We start from the raw sequence: 17,873 nt of genomic DNA on the forward strand, positions 1-17,873 counted from the left end.
AGAGAAGTAAGAAGGGCCTCAGCTGAGATAGTGGGTTTTGTTTAGCTCTCAGAGGAAAGAACGTGCCCTTGGCAATGTGGATGATTAGCAGTCATCGTATCTCAGGTCTTTAATTCAGGGCCTAGGGGTATGTGATTAATCGTAAGCACAGCTAGGTGAGATAAGGCTGGGGTATAGGCTACCCTTTACACCCAGCCCTTAGTCCTTCTTACTCCTCTTCCCTTCCCCCTCTCATCCACAGGTATAACAAAAGAATACCTCATCAATCTCAGCAAAAGTAGTCTTTGTGTGAAGGGTACAGTACAATCCACGCCCCTCAGCTTTTTGAGCACTTAAATTTGACTCTGGTTGTCGAAGGAGCGGAGAAGGGAGTGGCGGCGAGCATGGGTGTGTGTGAGAGAGAACGGGAGATATCGTAAAGGATTCTCATTTTCCATTTGGACAAATCCTCTCTGAGAAGGTTAGGGCTTAATTATGAGCAGGCCAGTGTGAGCGTTGGCTCATCATCATTTCACAGCCACGCAGCCTCAGCCCCAGTAATGAGCAGACAAGTGTTCACAGTGATTACTGCTCCAGGAAGTGAAGCTCCACTGACCATTGTAAACATTCCTCCTCCGTTCCTCTCTGTACGGCTGCCATTCACACTGACTCACATACTCTCAACTCTCTCTCTCTCTCTCTCTCTCTCTCTCTCTCTCTCTCTCTCTCTCTCTCTCTCTCTCTCTCTCTCTCTCTCTCTCTCTCTCTCTCGCGCGCCATCTCTCACCCTGATTTTTTCTCTTTGCCATCCATCACTCATTCTTCTATGCAATGCAGCATGGCATTCTTAGGATTCTTCTCTTCTCACTATTTCTGTCATCCCAAAACATGTATTGTATACCAGTATTCCTCTTTGTCTGTCCTGTACTCTCGTTTTCCTCCAGTGAGCTTCACTCCTCTCACGTCTTTTCCATCCTCTTACAGTATTTTACACTCTCCTCCATTTATATACATGTGTCCATCCTACCATCTTGCACTATGTGTGTGAGGGGGGGGATCTTTGAGTGTTTTCAGATATGCCAGGCGAGTCTTTTACACACTTGAGACCACAGACACGCACACTCCCAGAAGCCGCAAAGCTCTCAATCAATTAAAGTCACAGACATTCACATGTAATTAGTTTGTTAAGCTCTTGATTTATTTTTTTCAGATTCTTGTGACTTGAGTTGAGAAAATGGATATTACTTTCTTATTTTGTAATTAGTCCACACTCTCATTAGCCAGAGGATTATTATGAACTAATAGGTAAATTTAACTTCAATTAGCTTGTGGTATCATTCATCCTTCTGTAAGAGCCTATGTTAAGTGTTTTTCTGTCAGTCATGAAAAGCGGCACAAATGCAGTCTTCTGCGTATTAAAATATTCAAAGCCATGACAGTGTATTAGAAAAGTGGTATTTGCTAATTAATTTGGAGATGGGTTTATGTGATGAAAGCAGGGGACCTTGTCTGGTGTGTGGGGCAAGGCCCAATCATCCATCTTCTATCTCTGCCACTTTCATTCTTTCTCATGTCCTTAAACGGCTGAGTCGTCTCTCTCTATTTTTCAATTTCCTGTCCCTTACATCTACTCTGACACTGTTTTTCTCTCTGTCGTCCACCCCCTCTCCATCTCTCCATCCTCTCTCTTTTTCTCTTTCTCTTTCCATCTCTGTCTTCCCTCTATCTCACGTTTCTCTCTTGCTGTCTGTCTCTTTTTTATGTATTTCTCTGTCTTCTCCCCCCCCGCCCTCCACTAATCTCCCTGTGAATGGCTCATTCCATCTGAATGCTTTCCCCTCTAAACCGCCTCAGCCCCACCATGTGACTGCGCTTTAAGTAAAAATCCTTGATGTGGCGTCGGGTTGGGGAGAATGTAGAGATGGGGATTTCTGCAGTGAGGAGGGCTTGGGCAGGTCAGGACAAGAGAGAGGCTCAGTTTCAAGTCGTCAGCACATTTGTGGATTTAGGGAGGCATTTTACAGACAAGCCTCTCAGATTTGATTCCAGCTGTCCATCAAAAGTGTTCTGCCAAGCTCTTCAGAAATATAGGCTAATATCTATCTACATTTCTTCAATGAAAGTCTGTAAAATGACCAGCTTAAGGGAACTGAATGTGTGAAATGATAATTCACCGCTTAAAGTAATGTTGCAAGAAGCGTTGCAGCTAAACCTCTAGGCCTATAAGATGTACTGTACATATAATACCGGTACTTCAAGATCGGTTGAGCATAAATCTCAGATATTTGGATTCAGGCTTAGGTTGGATCTATGGGCACACAAAAGTTACATAAACAACCACGTTTTGAAACTGTTGACTGTGTTGACTTCTGGCTGTTGTGTGTGTGTGTTTGCGTGTCCACAGCATGTTCCTCCCCTGGTGGTAACAGACCTGTTTGAGGACATCAAGGATGGGGTGATGTTACTGGCCCTCCTGGAGGTCCTCTCTGGACAGAAACTGGTGAGTACTGGACTCGTCATGCTCTGGATTCATGTCAGGCATCAACTTTTGTAAACCGGTCTGGTCCGGCCAGACTGGGTCTAGTCTGGCCTGTACCAGCCTACCAGTTTGTTATCTTACTGTTTTATGTGTCAACCACATTCCAAGACCTCCTGGTATGCAGGATTATGTTCCAACAACCAACCTTCACTTGATCACGTTGAGTTTAAATGACACTAAGCCCCTTGGTTAAATAATAGAGACATTGAATACAATGAATTGGGTTGGCAAAGGACTCATGTTTCTGTAGAGGAGGTCCTTAAGCATTTTAAAGTGGGCCAGAAATGTGTCAGAGCTAGATGGAAATACTTATTGATCAGTCTTTATTAGGATGTTTGATTTGAACTTAACTGATGGGAAGAACAGGAATAGGTCACACACACACACATACCCTGCACACACAGACACACACACATACCCTGCACACAAACACGCACCCCCACTCACACACACACAGACACACACTGTAATCCCACCAGGCCAGTATAGCCTCAGGTTGTTGTCTGTCTATGTCATATTGATCTCCTTGCTGATGGGCAAACATTCACTTTGATTTTATTTCTGTGTCTTTATCTCTCTCTTTCTGTCTCTCTGTTCCCAATTTATCTCTACTTTTCTCTCCCGATTTCATTCCTCCCTGCCTTTCCTCCCTTTCCGTTCAATTTCACCCTGTTGTTTAATCACTTTGTTAAATTATTCTGTCTCCTTTCTCTGTCTATGTCCCTTTTGCCCCCTTCCTTTCTCTTCCACCGCCCTCCCTTTCTCCCCTCCCCCCCTATCTTTCTCCCCTTCCCCCTCTTCTTCCCTCCCCCTCTTTTCTTCCCTCTAGCCATGTGAGCAGGGCAAGAAGCTAAGGAGGATCCACTGGGTCTCCAACATCGGCACGGCCCTCAAGTTCCTGGAGGGCAGAAAGGTAATAGTTCTCCCTCTCCCCCTCTATTCCGCTCTCCTTCTCTTTCCTTTTTTCCCTCTCCCCCCTCCCCCACTCCCTGGACACCAGGCTCAGGTGCTGGCCTTCGGGGTAGAAACACTGAATCTTGACCCCAAGTTGATCTTTTCTCGCAAGCGTCTTGTCCTCCGCCTCAGCCCTGTTCACGACTCAGATCTTCCACTAGCACTTTTGCTCTCTCTCTCTTTCACCCCTCTCTCGTGCCTCGTTCCACCCTCACGTCTGATATCATCCCCCTTCTTCTGCTTTCTCAAGTTTTCTCCTCTTCTCCCGCATCGTCTATTGTTCTGTACTTCTGTTCACCACTTCCTCCCCTCTCCTCGAACGGAGAAACGACGGTATTCACAGAACAGGATATTGGTGCAGTCCCCTCCCTCCCTCCCCATCTGTATTAGACGTCTGGTGCCGCCACCCAGCATCATGTCCTTGGATATACATAAATAAAGCTCGAGGCGGAGGGTCTCGTGGGACAGTGATGCCACTTCCTCCAGAGTGACAAGGGTTCAACTGTAAATCCTACCCTGGTAATCTGTCGTCTGCAATGGAGACGGGGAGATTGGGCGTCCCTGCCGTGCTCCTCGGAGGGGAGCGTGTGTGTGTGTGTGTGTCTGCTTGTATACTGCTGAGCGTGTCTGTGTGAGTGTTAGTCAGACTGTCAGTGTAAATCTTGTGTGATGGTAGGTCTAGACATTATTCCAATGTATTTGTAGCCTTACTACGCCTGCCATATTTCTCAGCTCAGATCTCAGACATCAGTTGCCACTGGCAACATTTCTTATTCCCTGTTGCTTTTCTAATGTCTCTTCTTATCAGATAGGTTGGGTCATCCTTCATCACCACAAGTCATCACCTTTTTATCTTAGTCTCATATGATGTAGGATCTGATGTGACCTGGTCATATCTGTCTTCTGTGATGGGTGGCTGTGATTATACCCCCTGTGGGTTCTTAAATGGAACTATCAATGGCACAAGCCCTTTCCTCCCCAAGCCCTCCCTCCATTCAGCTCTCTTGACCGAGTTATTTAATGTTGACCTGCTGTGTTACACTACTCAGACTGGGAACTCAATGATGTACCCCCTGCGTTATTCAATATGGTGTCCAGGATCACATCTACACACAGGCCCTCTCCATCTATCCCTCCACCCTCTCTCTCTTTCTCTCTCCTCTCTCTACTCCACCCCCCCTCTCTAGTTCTTTCTCCTACGTTCTCTCCTTCTCGCTCTCCTTCTCTCTCTGCTGGGTGTAATCCCCGGTGCCTGGATAGAGGTGATATATCTCTCATCTCAGCCAGCCATCCAGGCTATCTCACCACAAAGAGTCCTTATCACCTGCCCTTTCAGTCAATGAGCCACCTCCCCTTCAATAACCCCATAAAGACTACACTACCACCTCTAACTGCTGTCCCTCTCTCTCTCTCTGGTCTGTCTCTCCAGTCTGCATGCAGGGGATCTCCGGTGAGTACCTCTTACGATTTGTCATTAATTGTCTGAATGTTCTACATTTTTGTATAAAAGGTTGATGGTTGTAAGGATTATCTGGATCTAGTTATTCTCATATCACATATTCTGTGTGTCCTTTACAGTCTAAATCACCCAAATTGCACAGACTTGTACAAGTCAAGCGCATTGTAGTGATGGCAGCTTGATTTGAAGATATTTTCTTACATGTTTTTTGTGTTTTTCTTCCATGTGTTTTGCCCCAGATAAAGCTAGTCAACATTAACTCCACTGACATTGTGGATGGAAGACCTTCCATAGTACTGGGGTTGATGTGGACAATCATCCTCTATTTCCAGGTAATGTCTGTTTTGTTTTTTTTCATTGGAATTGAGATTATCTGTGGAGAGATGATCATAATTGTAATTAGCATGTTATCAATTAGCATCATTGTTTTATTTACAGAGAGCTTTTGCACCTTAAAAACATTTTAAGTAAAAGAAAAATGGATCTGTTTGTTGTTTGTACTTCTTCAGGCTAGGTTCTGTAGGCTTCTGTCGAGTTCTTTACAGCAATATATCATCGCTGCCTTTTCTCCACCCCCTTCCACTGACAGATCGAAGAGTTGACCAGTAGCTTACCAGCTCTTCTGGCTCTGTCAAGCAGCACCTCCTCATTGGACAGTTCCACCAGCAGCACTGACACCACCAGCCCACCCATCAAAAGGAAGTCCCTCCCTCCTGTGCAGGGCGGGGCCAGGAAGGCACTGCTCAGATGGGTCCAGCAGACTGCCACTAAGTATGATTGACAGGAGCCACAGCAAATACTGATAGTGTAAAATCCTTGAAACCAATAGTGGCAATAATGTCATCTGCTAATTGCAGTGAGAAGCTATACATGTGTGGATTGGCCTACTTGTCATGATGATGCTAAGCTAGACTTTTTAATGTGGAAACTTTGTTTTATCTGTCTATCATTAGAGAGTGTGGCACATTGTTTTTGCTCTCTACCATGCTAGGTGTCTGGGCATTGAGGTGAGGGACTTTGGCCAGAGCTGGCGTACTGGCGTAGCATTCTTTGCGGTTCTCCTCGCTCTACGACCCAACCTTGTCGACATAGAGTGCGTGCAGAAAAGGACCAATCGGGAGAATCTGCAGGAAGCCTTCTCACTGGCTGAAACAGAGCTGGGTATCCCACAGCTCCTTGACCCAGAAGGTAAGTCACACACTCTCTCACCTGTTTCTAATGAATGGGTCGTTATCAGGCTTCTGTAGAGCCTTATGATAGGCCATTCAGTTGAATCAGGTGTGTTGGAAGAGGGAAATGCATTAAACATGTTGGGTCCCCCAGGACCAGGGTTGAGAAACACTGATTTAGGTTGATACTACCTTCACAGAGGCAGAAACACAATATCCCATCTTATAATGTTCCATTATAAGCAAACAGGTCTTTCGATATCGCAGGGGGCTACAATTCTGGCCCGTTTACTTATCAGAGAATTCCCTACAGAGTGCAGCGTCGACACAGCAGCATCTGTGCCCCTTCACGCCTGCCCTCCCAATGAGCTTTGCCTGATGCAGTTTGACACCAGAGTAATTAAGGGCAATTAGGCTACAGGAGTCAACCGCTTTGGAGCATCCTCAGTCAGGCTCTCACAGACAGGGTTCTGAGAGCAGTTTCCTGGTGGTCTGAAGGTGCTCTTTATCAATGAGTACAGTGCATCTAATATCTCAGGGTGTTTTCCATCTTGACCGCCATCCCTCTGTGTTTTCCCTCCGTCCTCAGACGTAGATGTGGACCAACCAGACGAGAAGTCCATCATGACCTACGTGGCTCAGTTCCTCAAGCACCACCCTCAGCGCCAACACAGTGATTCTGAGGGACAGCTGGAGGAAGAGGTAACCCACCTCCCTCCCTTCCTCCTCACTCCTTCCTTCAACCTTTTTTTCTTCTTCTTTTTCTCAGATAAACTCATAGTACCACCTGTAGGCCTACATGTGTTTGTACTTTGCGTTGTTTTGAACCATTCCAGATATCTGTTTCTCAAATCCACAGGCTAGAGATTGCTGTGTCTTTCAATCCCCTGAAACTCTATCTTTCTCATAATTCTGCCTTTCGCTACTAACATGTCCCTGTTTCTTACTCGTTGGTAATATGGTGTGTTGCCAGTTATTCACTTTCTCTTTGCACGCTTATCTTTCTCTCTTCCTCTCTTTCCCTCCCTCCCTTTCTCTTTGTGGTGTGGTTGCTTGGTGACTGCATCCCTATGGTTGTTGTGGCTGCCTCTAATCTACAGTGTGGTCTCGCTCCTCGAGATATTGAGGAAATGTTGGAGGTACGTTTAGATCCTAAAATCTGCCAAGGTTCTCCATCAAACCTTCAGGAAGAACTTTTTAGGATTTGTCCCAAACTGTAGTACAATATTAATTAAAAATTCCCACCAATCTAAGTACCTTATGCAGTACTTCAATAAAGACAGCGCTTCATGCTATTTCAGATCATTAGGGATAAGCTATTGTTACATCTGTGTCGGTCTGTAAAACATTCATGTTATAGTAGCATCACAAGGATGCATCGCAATTGGTGAAACAAATCAACAATGTTTGATGTGGTAAAAGGAAGTCATTTCTTTCTACAACCTCTGTTAATCTTACCTGAGGGGAATCCCAGCAGGAGCATTTCCCCGTCATAATAAGAAAAGGAAGTTCTGTATTACAGCCTGTATTATATGCTGTGCGATATTAACATTATATTAGCATTAGCACTGAGGCTGTCGGTTCCATTACCATGACAATGAGGGCCCCTGGCAATGTGCTCTACGCTCAACTATGCAGGTCTGATGAAAAACCTAGGAACAGAGTTAGGGTATTTTAAGGTGAAGGGGGTTGCAGCTCTGACTTTATTACTCGATAACCACACCCTTGTTTCTTGTGATTTTAGATATGTCCTTAACCAGATTTTGACCTTTGTATAATAATAATTATTATTTGTATTATTTCCTGCATCTGTGGCATTGTTTTATACCCCTTTTTTGATCACTGTCAAATGTAATACCTTTCATGTTTATTTTATGTTCAGATTTTGTTCACTGAATCGTCATATACAAACATATTGATTTTATTAATTTATAAAGATTTTGGAATGATTGGATAGCAGGGGGAAATAGAGCGACTCACCTAGCCACCATGTAAAGTGATTTGTAGGGTGCTCCAGACTGGAACACTGCTATTGAGAGAGCAGAAGGCTTCCCTCAGCAGGGCTTCTCATTCTGAATGAACAGAAAAGAGTCTCAGAATGGGCTGGCCAACTGAAGTTGAATGTACTGAAACATTTTCATAATAATGGCTTTCAAATTAAATGGAGTGTTTAACCACCTTTTAAATAGGATTTATCGTCGTAGGTATTCCTAATCCAATGAAATGGTGCTTGTGTGTCTCAGACAGGATTTGGGCTGAGCTGAGTGTATCTGATAGCCATGAAATTAGCTACTGCTATTAAATATTTTGCTAATAATAGCGTGTGTTGCCTCTCTCTCTGCCTCCCTCATTAATGTATGTTTTTTCCTGTCATCTCCCTTCATCTTGACTCCTCTATTGCATTATCTTTCCTTCTTCTTCTCCCATATTTTCCAATCGGAATGTGTCGATCCACGCTGCCCTACACTCATCCGTCCTCCTTTGTTCTTTACCACTTCATTTGCCCTTCCAAACTTTATTCCTTCCTGCTGTTTTCCTTTCTTTCTACTCTCCCTCTCTCCATTTTTGCCGTTGGACAAAATCTCTGTCCTCTCTTCATCCTCCCATCCCCTAAATTCCCTCTCTCCCTCCCTGCCCACTCTCCTCCCCTCTGTCCATTTCTTCCTCTCGGTCTCCCTCCCTGGCTGGCGCGGCCCACCCAGAGAGAGCAGTGTCGGAGCCTGCGGGAGCTGAAGACCTGGCTGGAGCAGCTGGAGAGAGAGGCAGCACAGGCTCAGGAGGACCAGGGCAATCTCACTCAGCAGTACCAGGTTAGTGTGTGTGTGTGTGTGTGTGTGTGTCCATCTGGGTGTCTGCATGCAGCTAAGCACACACAAACAGCTCCATAGAAGACAAACGTACACACACACACACTCAAACACGCCCCCCCCCCCCCCACACACACACATATGCACACACAGTCTGTCTGGGCACACACTCTCCGGGCACAGACGCTCCTATTATCAGCGTAATCAGTGGTATTACACAGCGGGGATCACAATGCTGCTGCTGCCGCATTTCCACCCAATCTGGCTCAGCTTCTCAGCCTCAGGATACGATACATATTCAACAGCAGTTGGGAGATCCCCTTTTCCTTCTCCCATTATACAGGAAAGTAGGAAAATATTGAGGCAGTGTAAGGAGGAGGCTTGAAAGACAATTAGCGACAGATTTCGAGAGGTTCCATGAATGCATGAGATATTCTGTCCTGTGCGTGCTGGAACTGTCGGGCACGTCTTTCGGAGTGGGATGTGCATGAAATTGATGTCCTACAATATTAACAGGTTTTTGCTTCTTTCATCTTCTGGAAGTCTGACCCCAGTTCTAAAGTTACTTCTAGTCATTTCTTTGTTCTCTCTCTCTCTCTCTCTCTCTCTCTCTCTCTCTCTCTCTCTCTCTCTCTCTCTCTCTCTCTCTCTCTTCTCGTTGTCTCTCCCTCCCTCTGTTTTTTTCTTTTTTTCTCTCTGTCTTTCTCTGTCGTTCTCTCACCATCTCTTTCTTTCTCTCTCTCTTTCTTTTTCTCTCACTGTCTCTTTCTTTCTCTCTCCCCCCATTCTCCTAGTTGTTCAAGAGTCTGCGTGTCCAGTTGGAGATGAGGAGGAAGAAGACAGAGACTGCTCTCCAGTCCACCCAGAAGGAGGGCATGCTGACCATGGACCAGGCCCTGGTCAAGCAGGCCTGGGACAGGGTGTCCAACAGGGTGAGGGGGACAAACTGCTTCCGCTGTTCTTTTGATTTCACTCATATTTAGACTGGGACTCATTCTGAGACCAAGACGTTGTTTGCATATGAGCCCTATTAAACATGTTGATTATCTTCTCCCCCCCAGTTCCTGGACTGGCACCTGCAGCTGGACCGGGCGCTCCCCGCCCCCCTGAGTGTGGTGGGATCGTGGCTCCACCAGGCTGAGGGGGCGCTGCGGCAGGAAGTCCCTGTTCAGCAGGCACATGACGAGACGGCTAACACCGTGCACAAGACCCTGCAGCAGCACAAGGTAGGCAAGAGACAGTGTTTGTGTGTTGGAAGGGGGGGGGGGGGGGGCAAGTTGGGAAATGGCACTTGAGATCAAGCGTTGTGGATGTGATTCTGATGGATTGTTTGCGTGCGTGTGTGTGTAGGATGTTCTGAAGGGGCTGGAGGGTCACCAGCAGGTGTTTCAGAAGATCCACAAAGACAGGTGTGTCAGCGGGGTCCCTGTTCCCCCAGAGCAGCTCCAGGACATGGCTGAGAGGTGTGTGGCTCACCCACGAGTCAGACCTCCCATCCTGACTCCACAGTCCACACACACCTCCCTTTTCACACAAAACTGCTGACCAAGCATTTCCCCAGAGACTTTACCTTGTCAGTTTACAGTTCTAGATTTGAGCACGTTAGCAAAGCATGTGAATAAAGTAGGCGTTTTCTTCTGTCGTCTTTTAGAATGAATTTCGTATCGACGTCTTCAAACATCCACCTGGCCAAGATGGACTACCTGGAGAGCCAGCAGCGCATGCAGGCCTTCCTGGCACTGGCTGAGTCCAAGCTCAAATCCTGGATTATCAAATATGGACGTCAGGAATCTGTGGAGCTGATGCTCCAGAACTACCTTGTGAGTTTACAGAACTAGAATACTCCCAAGGCGCGTCCAGCATCCCAGAATTAGATTTTGGTTTGAAATTGGGTCAACAGAGATTATCATTGTAGAGATGGATTGTCATTGTGAAAGTGAACTGTTCATAAGCAGTTTGTTTCTTTCTCTCGCTCAGTCTTTTATTGAAGGGCAGCAGTTCTTTGAGAAGTATGAGACTCTGTTCCAGACTCTGAAATGCAGTGCTGAACTCTATGTCAAGGCGGATTGCACAGGTAAGGCTCCACAATCCTTTTTAGATTTCAAATTGAAGATTTCTTTTTTTCCCCTCAATTACACCAATTGTGTTTGACTTTGATTGACAATTTGGAGACATTTCCTCTTCTCACTTGTCAAGTACTTTCTCCACACTTTCTCAATGTTGAAACTCAACGACTGAATCATTCTTCTCACCGTATATACCACCTTCCACCATTCTCTTCTCAACGACTCAATAACCAATCAACCTTTCCCCTCCTCCAGAATCTTTTCTCTTTATCAGTGTTGCTGGTGGAGACCTCTCTCTCTCTTTCTCTCTCCAGGCTATGTCTAAATGAGGTTCTTCCATGCTCTTCTCTCAGTGGGGAATCAACCCCATTAAAGCTACTGGTGCCCCACTTCTGCAGTCTCTGGACGCTAGCTAGCAGCCTGCTAGCTTGTTGATTCAGTCTCGGGGCTGCAGTGCTTGAGGGTATACAGGAAAATAAAGAGACAGAGGGGGAGAGAGAGAGAGAGAGACTAGTAGGGAGTTTAATAAAATGTGAATGTTGATTGGTTGGATGCTGAAAAAGGACTGCATGAGCCCAGCTGGTGGCCTGTGTCCTGAGCTCTGATTGGTCAGTCTTGTCTGTCTGAAGGCTACACTTAGATGATTATAGAATGATGAGAAGAGCCGAAATAGGAGGAGAAGAGATTCGATGGGTAATTTCCCACAATTTTGGGAGTGATTGCACAAGTTATTGATGTGCAATTTAAATGTGGGTGTCCTTTTTGGACAGGGCTGTCAGTCCTGCATCGACCATGCAGATCCCAGTTCTGGTGTGGCACATTCAGTGGAGATCCATTTGTGCTCTATGAATCAAGTTATACAATCAAACACATATGTATGTAAATGTATGTATGTTGAGAGGGCGTATCTATTTCTGTGTATATCCTCCCCACATTGTGCATGTGCAAGTGTGTGTATGTATTTGTGTATACGTTCTCAACTCTGTGTGTGTGTGTGTGTCACAGTGGACGAGGGGGAGGCTGGGGTGCGGAGGTTCATGCGGGAGGTTGTGACCCAGTGGAGGAGCCTGTCTGTGGAGGTGCGCAGTGTGCGGAGCATGCTGGAGGAGGTGCTGTGTAACTGGGAGAGGTACAGCACCACCGTGGCCTCGCTGCAGGCCTGGCTGGAGGACGGCGAAGCAGCCCTCAGCCACCCGGAGAACACCAAGCGGGTACGCCACACTGATCACTACTGAGTGCATGGGGGAGGGAGGGAGTACGCCACACTGATCACTACTGAGTGCATGGGGAAGGGAGGGAGTATGCCACACTGATCACTACTGAGTGCATGGGGGAGGGAGGGAGTACGCCACACTGATCACTACTGAGTGCATGGGGAAGGGTGGGAGTATTACATGCTTTAACGAGTTAATGAGTGAACAACTTACTGAGTGAAATGAGGACAGATCATGTAAGTATGCAGACAGTGAAAGAGTTGTTTAAAATGTATCAGATTGGGGATGTAGAGGAAATTGTGACAAGATTGTCACCAACCAATAAGACCAAATCTCCCAGTTTGAGTTATTAGTATGTTTTAACCTCTAAATCAAGGAATTTCACCCGACTGTCAAAGCATCTCATCTGACTTCAGTAGGTCACAGAGGACATCCCAACTGTCAGGTCACCATGGTTACCCCAACTGTCAGATTATTACCCCAATAAACTGCCAAAGAATAGACAGCTAATTACCTTGAATTTCATTTCCCCTCTCTCTCTCTCTCTCTCTCTCTCTCTCTCTCTCTCTCTCTCTCTCTCTCTCTCTCTCTCTCTCTCTCTCTCTCTCTCTCTCTCTCTCTCTCTCTCGCTCTCTCTCTCTCTTCCCCCCCCCCAGGATTTCTTCAGGACCCTGCCTCAGTGGATGGAGCAGCACGCGACCATGAACGACGCGGGCAACTTCCTGATCGAGACGTGCGAGGAGGCGGCGTCGCGGGAGCTCAAGCAGCAGCTGCTCCTGCTGAACGGGAGATGGAGGGACCTCTTTGTCCAAGTCAAACAGGTAACAGAACAAAACAAACACAAACCAGACACAAGCCCCCACCGAAACCAAACATTCAGCTGAAACGATTAAAACGGCATGACAAGACACCAGGGAATCCTGGCAGGCTGTGTTCGTGTCAGTCCCTCGTCGTCCCAGTTGTCCCGCACACCTGTTACCTGCTGCTGGGCCTGACACGTTGGCGGACGGCCTCAGCTGGCTGAGTGTGACACCTCTGTCGTCACGGTAACCGCGGGGACCTGACCGCCTGTCTCTCCTGTGCGCAGTACGCCCGGGCGGACGAGCAGGAGAAGTGGCGGAGGGACTACGTGCGAGCCGTGTCGTCCCTCAGGGAGCTCCTGGACACGGCTGAGACCAAGCTCAGCGCTCCCGTCCTGGTGTCCTTCCTCACCGTCAGGGCCTTCCTGCAGGACGTGGAGGTCAGGCTCCTCTCCACACCAGCGCCCCCTCGTTTCCAGTTCGCACAAACTAGGCCACAGATGGTTTGCTGCAGGAAAAACAAATACATTTCAGATGAATACCACTGGGGCCATTTGGTAGAAATTGGAATTATTCAAATCTTTTGCATGGGATTTGGTCACAATCAAAACACCTTCATATGGGATGTAGGAAATTAAACAAAGCACAGCACAAACTTTGGCATGGCAGCTCAGACTGAGTGTTGGAAACGCGATGAAGTCAGTCGTTGACATGACTCAGACAAACTTTGCCCTTTCCTCCTGTCTAATCTCACATTCAGAACACCAAGCAAAAGGTGGTTGCCATGGAGACTCAGTACAAGCTGGCGGCCCGCAGCGCCCAACTGCTTGCCAAAGACGCTCCGCAAGACGAGGGCGCAAAGGCCATGGCTACCATGGCAACGGTCAAAAGTCAGCTGAGTAAGGTAGGCATCATCAGAGCCCACTGAGAGGAGAGGACATTTTTCATGATTAAAGTTGACTTACTGTGTTTAAAACATTTAGAAATACATAATGTTGTATACCTCACTTAGATATCTCAACTACATTCTGAAATATGACTTTTCACTGTCAGCCTGTCATAGCACAACAACAAAAAATCTTCAGTCAACGTCAGCTAACTCACAGCTAGCTGCCAAGGAACTGTGTGCTGCTGTTTTGGGCCTTAAGAAGGTCTTTTGTGTGTTCCTCAGGTGAGGGAGAGATGCCCCTGCTTGGTGAGGGAGTGCCACTCACTGCTCCCCCTGCTGGAGGAGATGGAGAAGCACATCGCAGGCTTCTACCATTCCCTGGACAGGGCCAGCCGCATCACAGCTAGCACCAGAAACCCCGACTCTCCACACAAACACAGCTGGCAGGTGAGGTCACTGGTTACACAGAGGACATGTTACAGCGTTGGATGGGCAAATAGCTAGAGATACACATGTGCACTGTGTGTCCCTGTCGATGTCTATATAATCTACACAGAAAACGGATTTGGTCATTTCTTATCTCTGCTGATGCACATCCCCCCCCCCCCCCTTCCCTCCAGGACCTGCTGAGTCAGCGGCAGAGCTGCAAGCGCTGTCTGGCCATCATCGAGAGGAACCTCCTCGCCCTGCAGAGGGTGCTGTCTAACAGCAGGGCCCTCAAGAGCTTCGACCTGACCCTCCAGCAGAAGAGAGTGGCCGACCTGCAGTCCTCTGCACAGGTACGTGTTGGTCTGGGATGGAACACGGCTTGTCAGTGCTCCCTCAGTCAGGTGCTATGTAAAAGACCAGAACATTCTGTAGAAAATACACTCCCCCCATGTTGGGAAATGTTCACAGTGTGGGGGGAATTATTTTCTATGTCATCCCAGGGCCGCACACCTAATTGACAATCCCATAGATCAAAGCTGCATTTCCTGAAAGTGAAGAATGACATACACCCGTGGAACCATGTCGCAGTCCTGCCTGTGCTTCTTCCCTGCGGTCAGGCTCTGGTGAAGGAGGTCGGGGAGTGGAGGCGCCAGGAGGAGGCCGACAGCAGCCTGAGGAGGAGGTTCGAGGAGTCCCGGCAGGAGCTGGAGCGGGTGCTGAGGACCGCCCAGGGCTGCCTGAGGGAGAGAGGAGAGGCGGAGGAGCTGCTGAAGAAGCACTCGGTGAGCAGGACCCTCTGAGGGAGTGTCTGTGTGTGTGTGTCTGTATGTTTACCTGACAAGGAGGAGGAAGAAGAGGAGAACAGAGAGGGAGGGGATATTGTGATTGATAATTGTGTGCCTGTGTGTTTTGTGAGACTCCAGAGTGCGTGTCCATGACTGTGTGAGAGAAAAAGACAACCATTCAAAATCTTGTTTTTGGCTCCAACGTTTACTGCAACCTCATCATCGAGCCACTGTGGTTATTTTACTCAGGAGTTCTTTGGGCAGCTAGACCAGCGGGTCCTGAGTATGTTCCTGAAGGCGTGCGACGAGCTGACAGACATCCTGCCAGAGGACGAGCAGCCGGGACTGCAGGACACCGTCCGCCGGCTGCACAAGCTCTGGAAGGTCAGAGGTCGAATCATGACATCGCTCTCACTAATGAGCTAACTATTTCTACCTGCAATCTATATACTGTTGTTTTTGTCATTGATATTGATGGTTGTTTGGTATGCAAACACGTACAAACGTATTGACAAATTGATTTAATGGTCAACTGCTATTCATTTATCAACCCATTTGTAATTTGCGTCTAACATGTTTTGTGGTATTTTTGTCTTTGATTGAAAGTCGTTTATTTCTGTCTTCCTATTTCTGTCTCTCTCTCTCTCTCTCTCTCTCTCTCTCTCTCTCTCTCTCTCTCTCTCTCTCTCTCTCTCTCACACTCACTCTCTCTCTCTCACTCTTGTTCTCTCTTTGTCTCGCTGAAGGATACCCAGGCGGAGGCGCCAGCCCACATTCAGCGTCTGAGGGTGGAGGCGGAGCATGGGAGGGCGTGGGCGGCGCTTCAGGAGTGCAGGGCGGAGCTCGCCAGAGAGGCCCAGGCTCTGACTGCCACCAGCAGCGAGAGAATCATCCGAGAGCACAGGGTAAGAGGGAGAGAGAGAAAAGAAGAGGGAGGGAGAGAGAGAGAGAGAAGAGGGAGGCTTATTGACCGATTTTTGTGGGTGATAAAAGACTCACAAAATCCCTCTCTCTTCTGTTGCCGTCTCGGCCCCAGATGTTCTTCAGAGAGCGAGATCCTCTCGCTGCATGTGAGAGGAGGCTGGCCGCCATGGAGGAGCTTTGTCAGCAGCTCCCAGACAACGACCCCACCCAGCGAGCCCTGGAGACCACCCAGAGGGCCTTGCAAGAGGTCAAAGGTCAGATAGATGCCATGTACCTCAAGATGCAGCAGCACCCCGACAAGTGGAGGGAGTGGGATCACAGGTGAGAGAAGACGAGAAGGAACAATAGAAAAGTTCAAATGCATAAGATTCAGTACAAATTCTCCAGGAACCTCCCATGGATATTATTTTAAGCACATATGACCTTGTTCTCACTGACATTACAGTTTTGCTTATGAATATGGTAATCTAGACCCGAATGGCTTCTTTTTTTTTTAGGTTTTCTGAGCTTTCTGATTGGCTGTCGTGTCAGAGGAGCCAGGTGAGGGTGTTGCGCGAAAAAGCGCAAGACTCCGCCTACCAGGAAGAAGTGGACGCTGCTGTCCGGGTGAGCACCGAGATCTTAATCCACTTCCAACCCTCTCCCACTCTTATCCCGCACATGGGATTTGGATATTGAAAAACCTGCATCCTCCCACCTTCAACTTTCCTCCTGTGTCCCTCGACGCTATCTCTCTCTCCTGTCATCACTCACTCCCTCACTCTCCTCCTCTCTCTGTCTCTGTCTCTCTCTCTTCCCCCTGTCCTCCAGGAGCTGCAGGAGTGTGTGGAGACCCGGGAGGGGAGCGTGTCCTGGCTGAGGAGTCGCCTGGCCGTGCTGCATGAGGTCAGCTCTGAGGAGCAGGTCAGGAGGAAGAGGGCGACCCTGGACAAGCTGTCCTCCGACCTCCGAGCCCTCCGCTCCTCGCTCTCCCAGGCAAGACGCCACTGTGTCCATGACGGACTTTGACTACACTTGTAGTCCCTGTTATAGTCTCAGTCTCTGCTGATGTCCTTCCTTCATGTCTCCCATCATCTCTGTCCCTCTGTCCTCCCCTCCCAGGTTGCTCAAGGCTCTGCGTTGACCCCCAGTGAGGAGCTGAGGGAGGAGGTGCGTGGTGCTCTCGAGGAGGTGCTCCGGGCCAGGAAGGAGGCGCAGGAGCAGACCCTCATGATCCTGGAGGCAGAGAACCCAGACCAGGCTCAACAGCTGCTCCTCATTCATCAGGTCTGCCTGTCTGTCTGTCTGTCTGTCTGTCTGTCTGTCTGTCTGTCTGTCTGTCTGTCTGTCTGTCTGTCTGTCTGTCTGTCTGTCTGTCTGTCTGTCTGTCTGTCTGCATGTCTAGTTAGGGTTAGCCCGTCTGTCTATCTGTCTGTCTGTGGGTTGTTACTGCCTGTGGCTCTATCCTCAAAAGGGTGAGAAGAAACGGGTGCTGTACAATAAAGTATCTCTCTCTGTCTCTCTTTCTGGGCTTCTCTCGGTTTCTCAACGTCTATATCCCCCCTTTCTCTTTCTCTCTCTCTCTCCTTGTCTCCCTCCCCCTCTCTCTCTCGCTCTCTCGCTCTCTTCCTCTCTGTCCTTCTGTCTCTCTCTCTGTCTGCCTGCAGCAACACCTGAAGCGTCTCCATGCTGACAGGAAGGAGGCGGAGATTCTGCTGGCCCACTGTCAGCAGAGTCAGATGGGGGAGGGGCTTAGCCCGTCCCTGCTGGAGTTGGAGGGAGCTTTCAGAGAGGTGGACCGCGAAGCGGGGAAGCAGGAGCACAACCTGCAGGTGTGTGTGTGTGCGTGTGTGTCACTTGGCCCTTGTCTGATCAATGAT

At 48.1% G+C, this 17,873-nt stretch overlaps 1 protein-coding gene across 1 annotated transcript in view; it reads left to right on the forward strand.

Moving 5' to 3' along the window:
• Nucleotides 1–17,873, forward strand: part of LOC124469104 (nesprin-1-like) — a 46,642-nt gene that overhangs the window by 4,189 nt on the left and 24,580 nt on the right. Inside the window, exons 3-28 of the mRNA XM_047022195.1 lie at nucleotides 2,384–2,479; nucleotides 3,348–3,431; nucleotides 5,171–5,263; nucleotides 5,521–5,702; nucleotides 5,923–6,119; nucleotides 6,690–6,802; nucleotides 8,803–8,910; nucleotides 9,702–9,839; nucleotides 9,969–10,133; nucleotides 10,258–10,370; nucleotides 10,559–10,727; nucleotides 10,885–10,981; nucleotides 11,979–12,184; nucleotides 12,844–13,008; nucleotides 13,275–13,427; nucleotides 13,748–13,891; nucleotides 14,159–14,323; nucleotides 14,497–14,655; nucleotides 14,923–15,087; nucleotides 15,340–15,474; nucleotides 15,837–15,995; nucleotides 16,127–16,335; nucleotides 16,512–16,620; nucleotides 16,825–17,002; nucleotides 17,126–17,280; nucleotides 17,661–17,825. Coding sequence (XP_046878151.1) covers nucleotides 2,384–2,479; nucleotides 3,348–3,431; nucleotides 5,171–5,263; nucleotides 5,521–5,702; nucleotides 5,923–6,119; nucleotides 6,690–6,802; nucleotides 8,803–8,910; nucleotides 9,702–9,839; nucleotides 9,969–10,133; nucleotides 10,258–10,370; nucleotides 10,559–10,727; nucleotides 10,885–10,981; nucleotides 11,979–12,184; nucleotides 12,844–13,008; nucleotides 13,275–13,427; nucleotides 13,748–13,891; nucleotides 14,159–14,323; nucleotides 14,497–14,655; nucleotides 14,923–15,087; nucleotides 15,340–15,474; nucleotides 15,837–15,995; nucleotides 16,127–16,335; nucleotides 16,512–16,620; nucleotides 16,825–17,002; nucleotides 17,126–17,280; nucleotides 17,661–17,825 — 3,822 coding nt within the window. The remainder of the gene's footprint in view (nucleotides 1–2,383; nucleotides 2,480–3,347; nucleotides 3,432–5,170; nucleotides 5,264–5,520; nucleotides 5,703–5,922; nucleotides 6,120–6,689; nucleotides 6,803–8,802; nucleotides 8,911–9,701; nucleotides 9,840–9,968; nucleotides 10,134–10,257; nucleotides 10,371–10,558; nucleotides 10,728–10,884; nucleotides 10,982–11,978; nucleotides 12,185–12,843; nucleotides 13,009–13,274; nucleotides 13,428–13,747; nucleotides 13,892–14,158; nucleotides 14,324–14,496; nucleotides 14,656–14,922; nucleotides 15,088–15,339; nucleotides 15,475–15,836; nucleotides 15,996–16,126; nucleotides 16,336–16,511; nucleotides 16,621–16,824; nucleotides 17,003–17,125; nucleotides 17,281–17,660; nucleotides 17,826–17,873) is intronic.

The sequence above is a fragment of the Hypomesus transpacificus genome, chromosome 6, assembly GCF_021917145.1.
Source record: "Hypomesus transpacificus isolate Combined female chromosome 6, fHypTra1, whole genome shotgun sequence".
NCBI lineage: Eukaryota > Metazoa > Chordata > Actinopteri > Osmeriformes > Osmeridae > Hypomesus > Hypomesus transpacificus.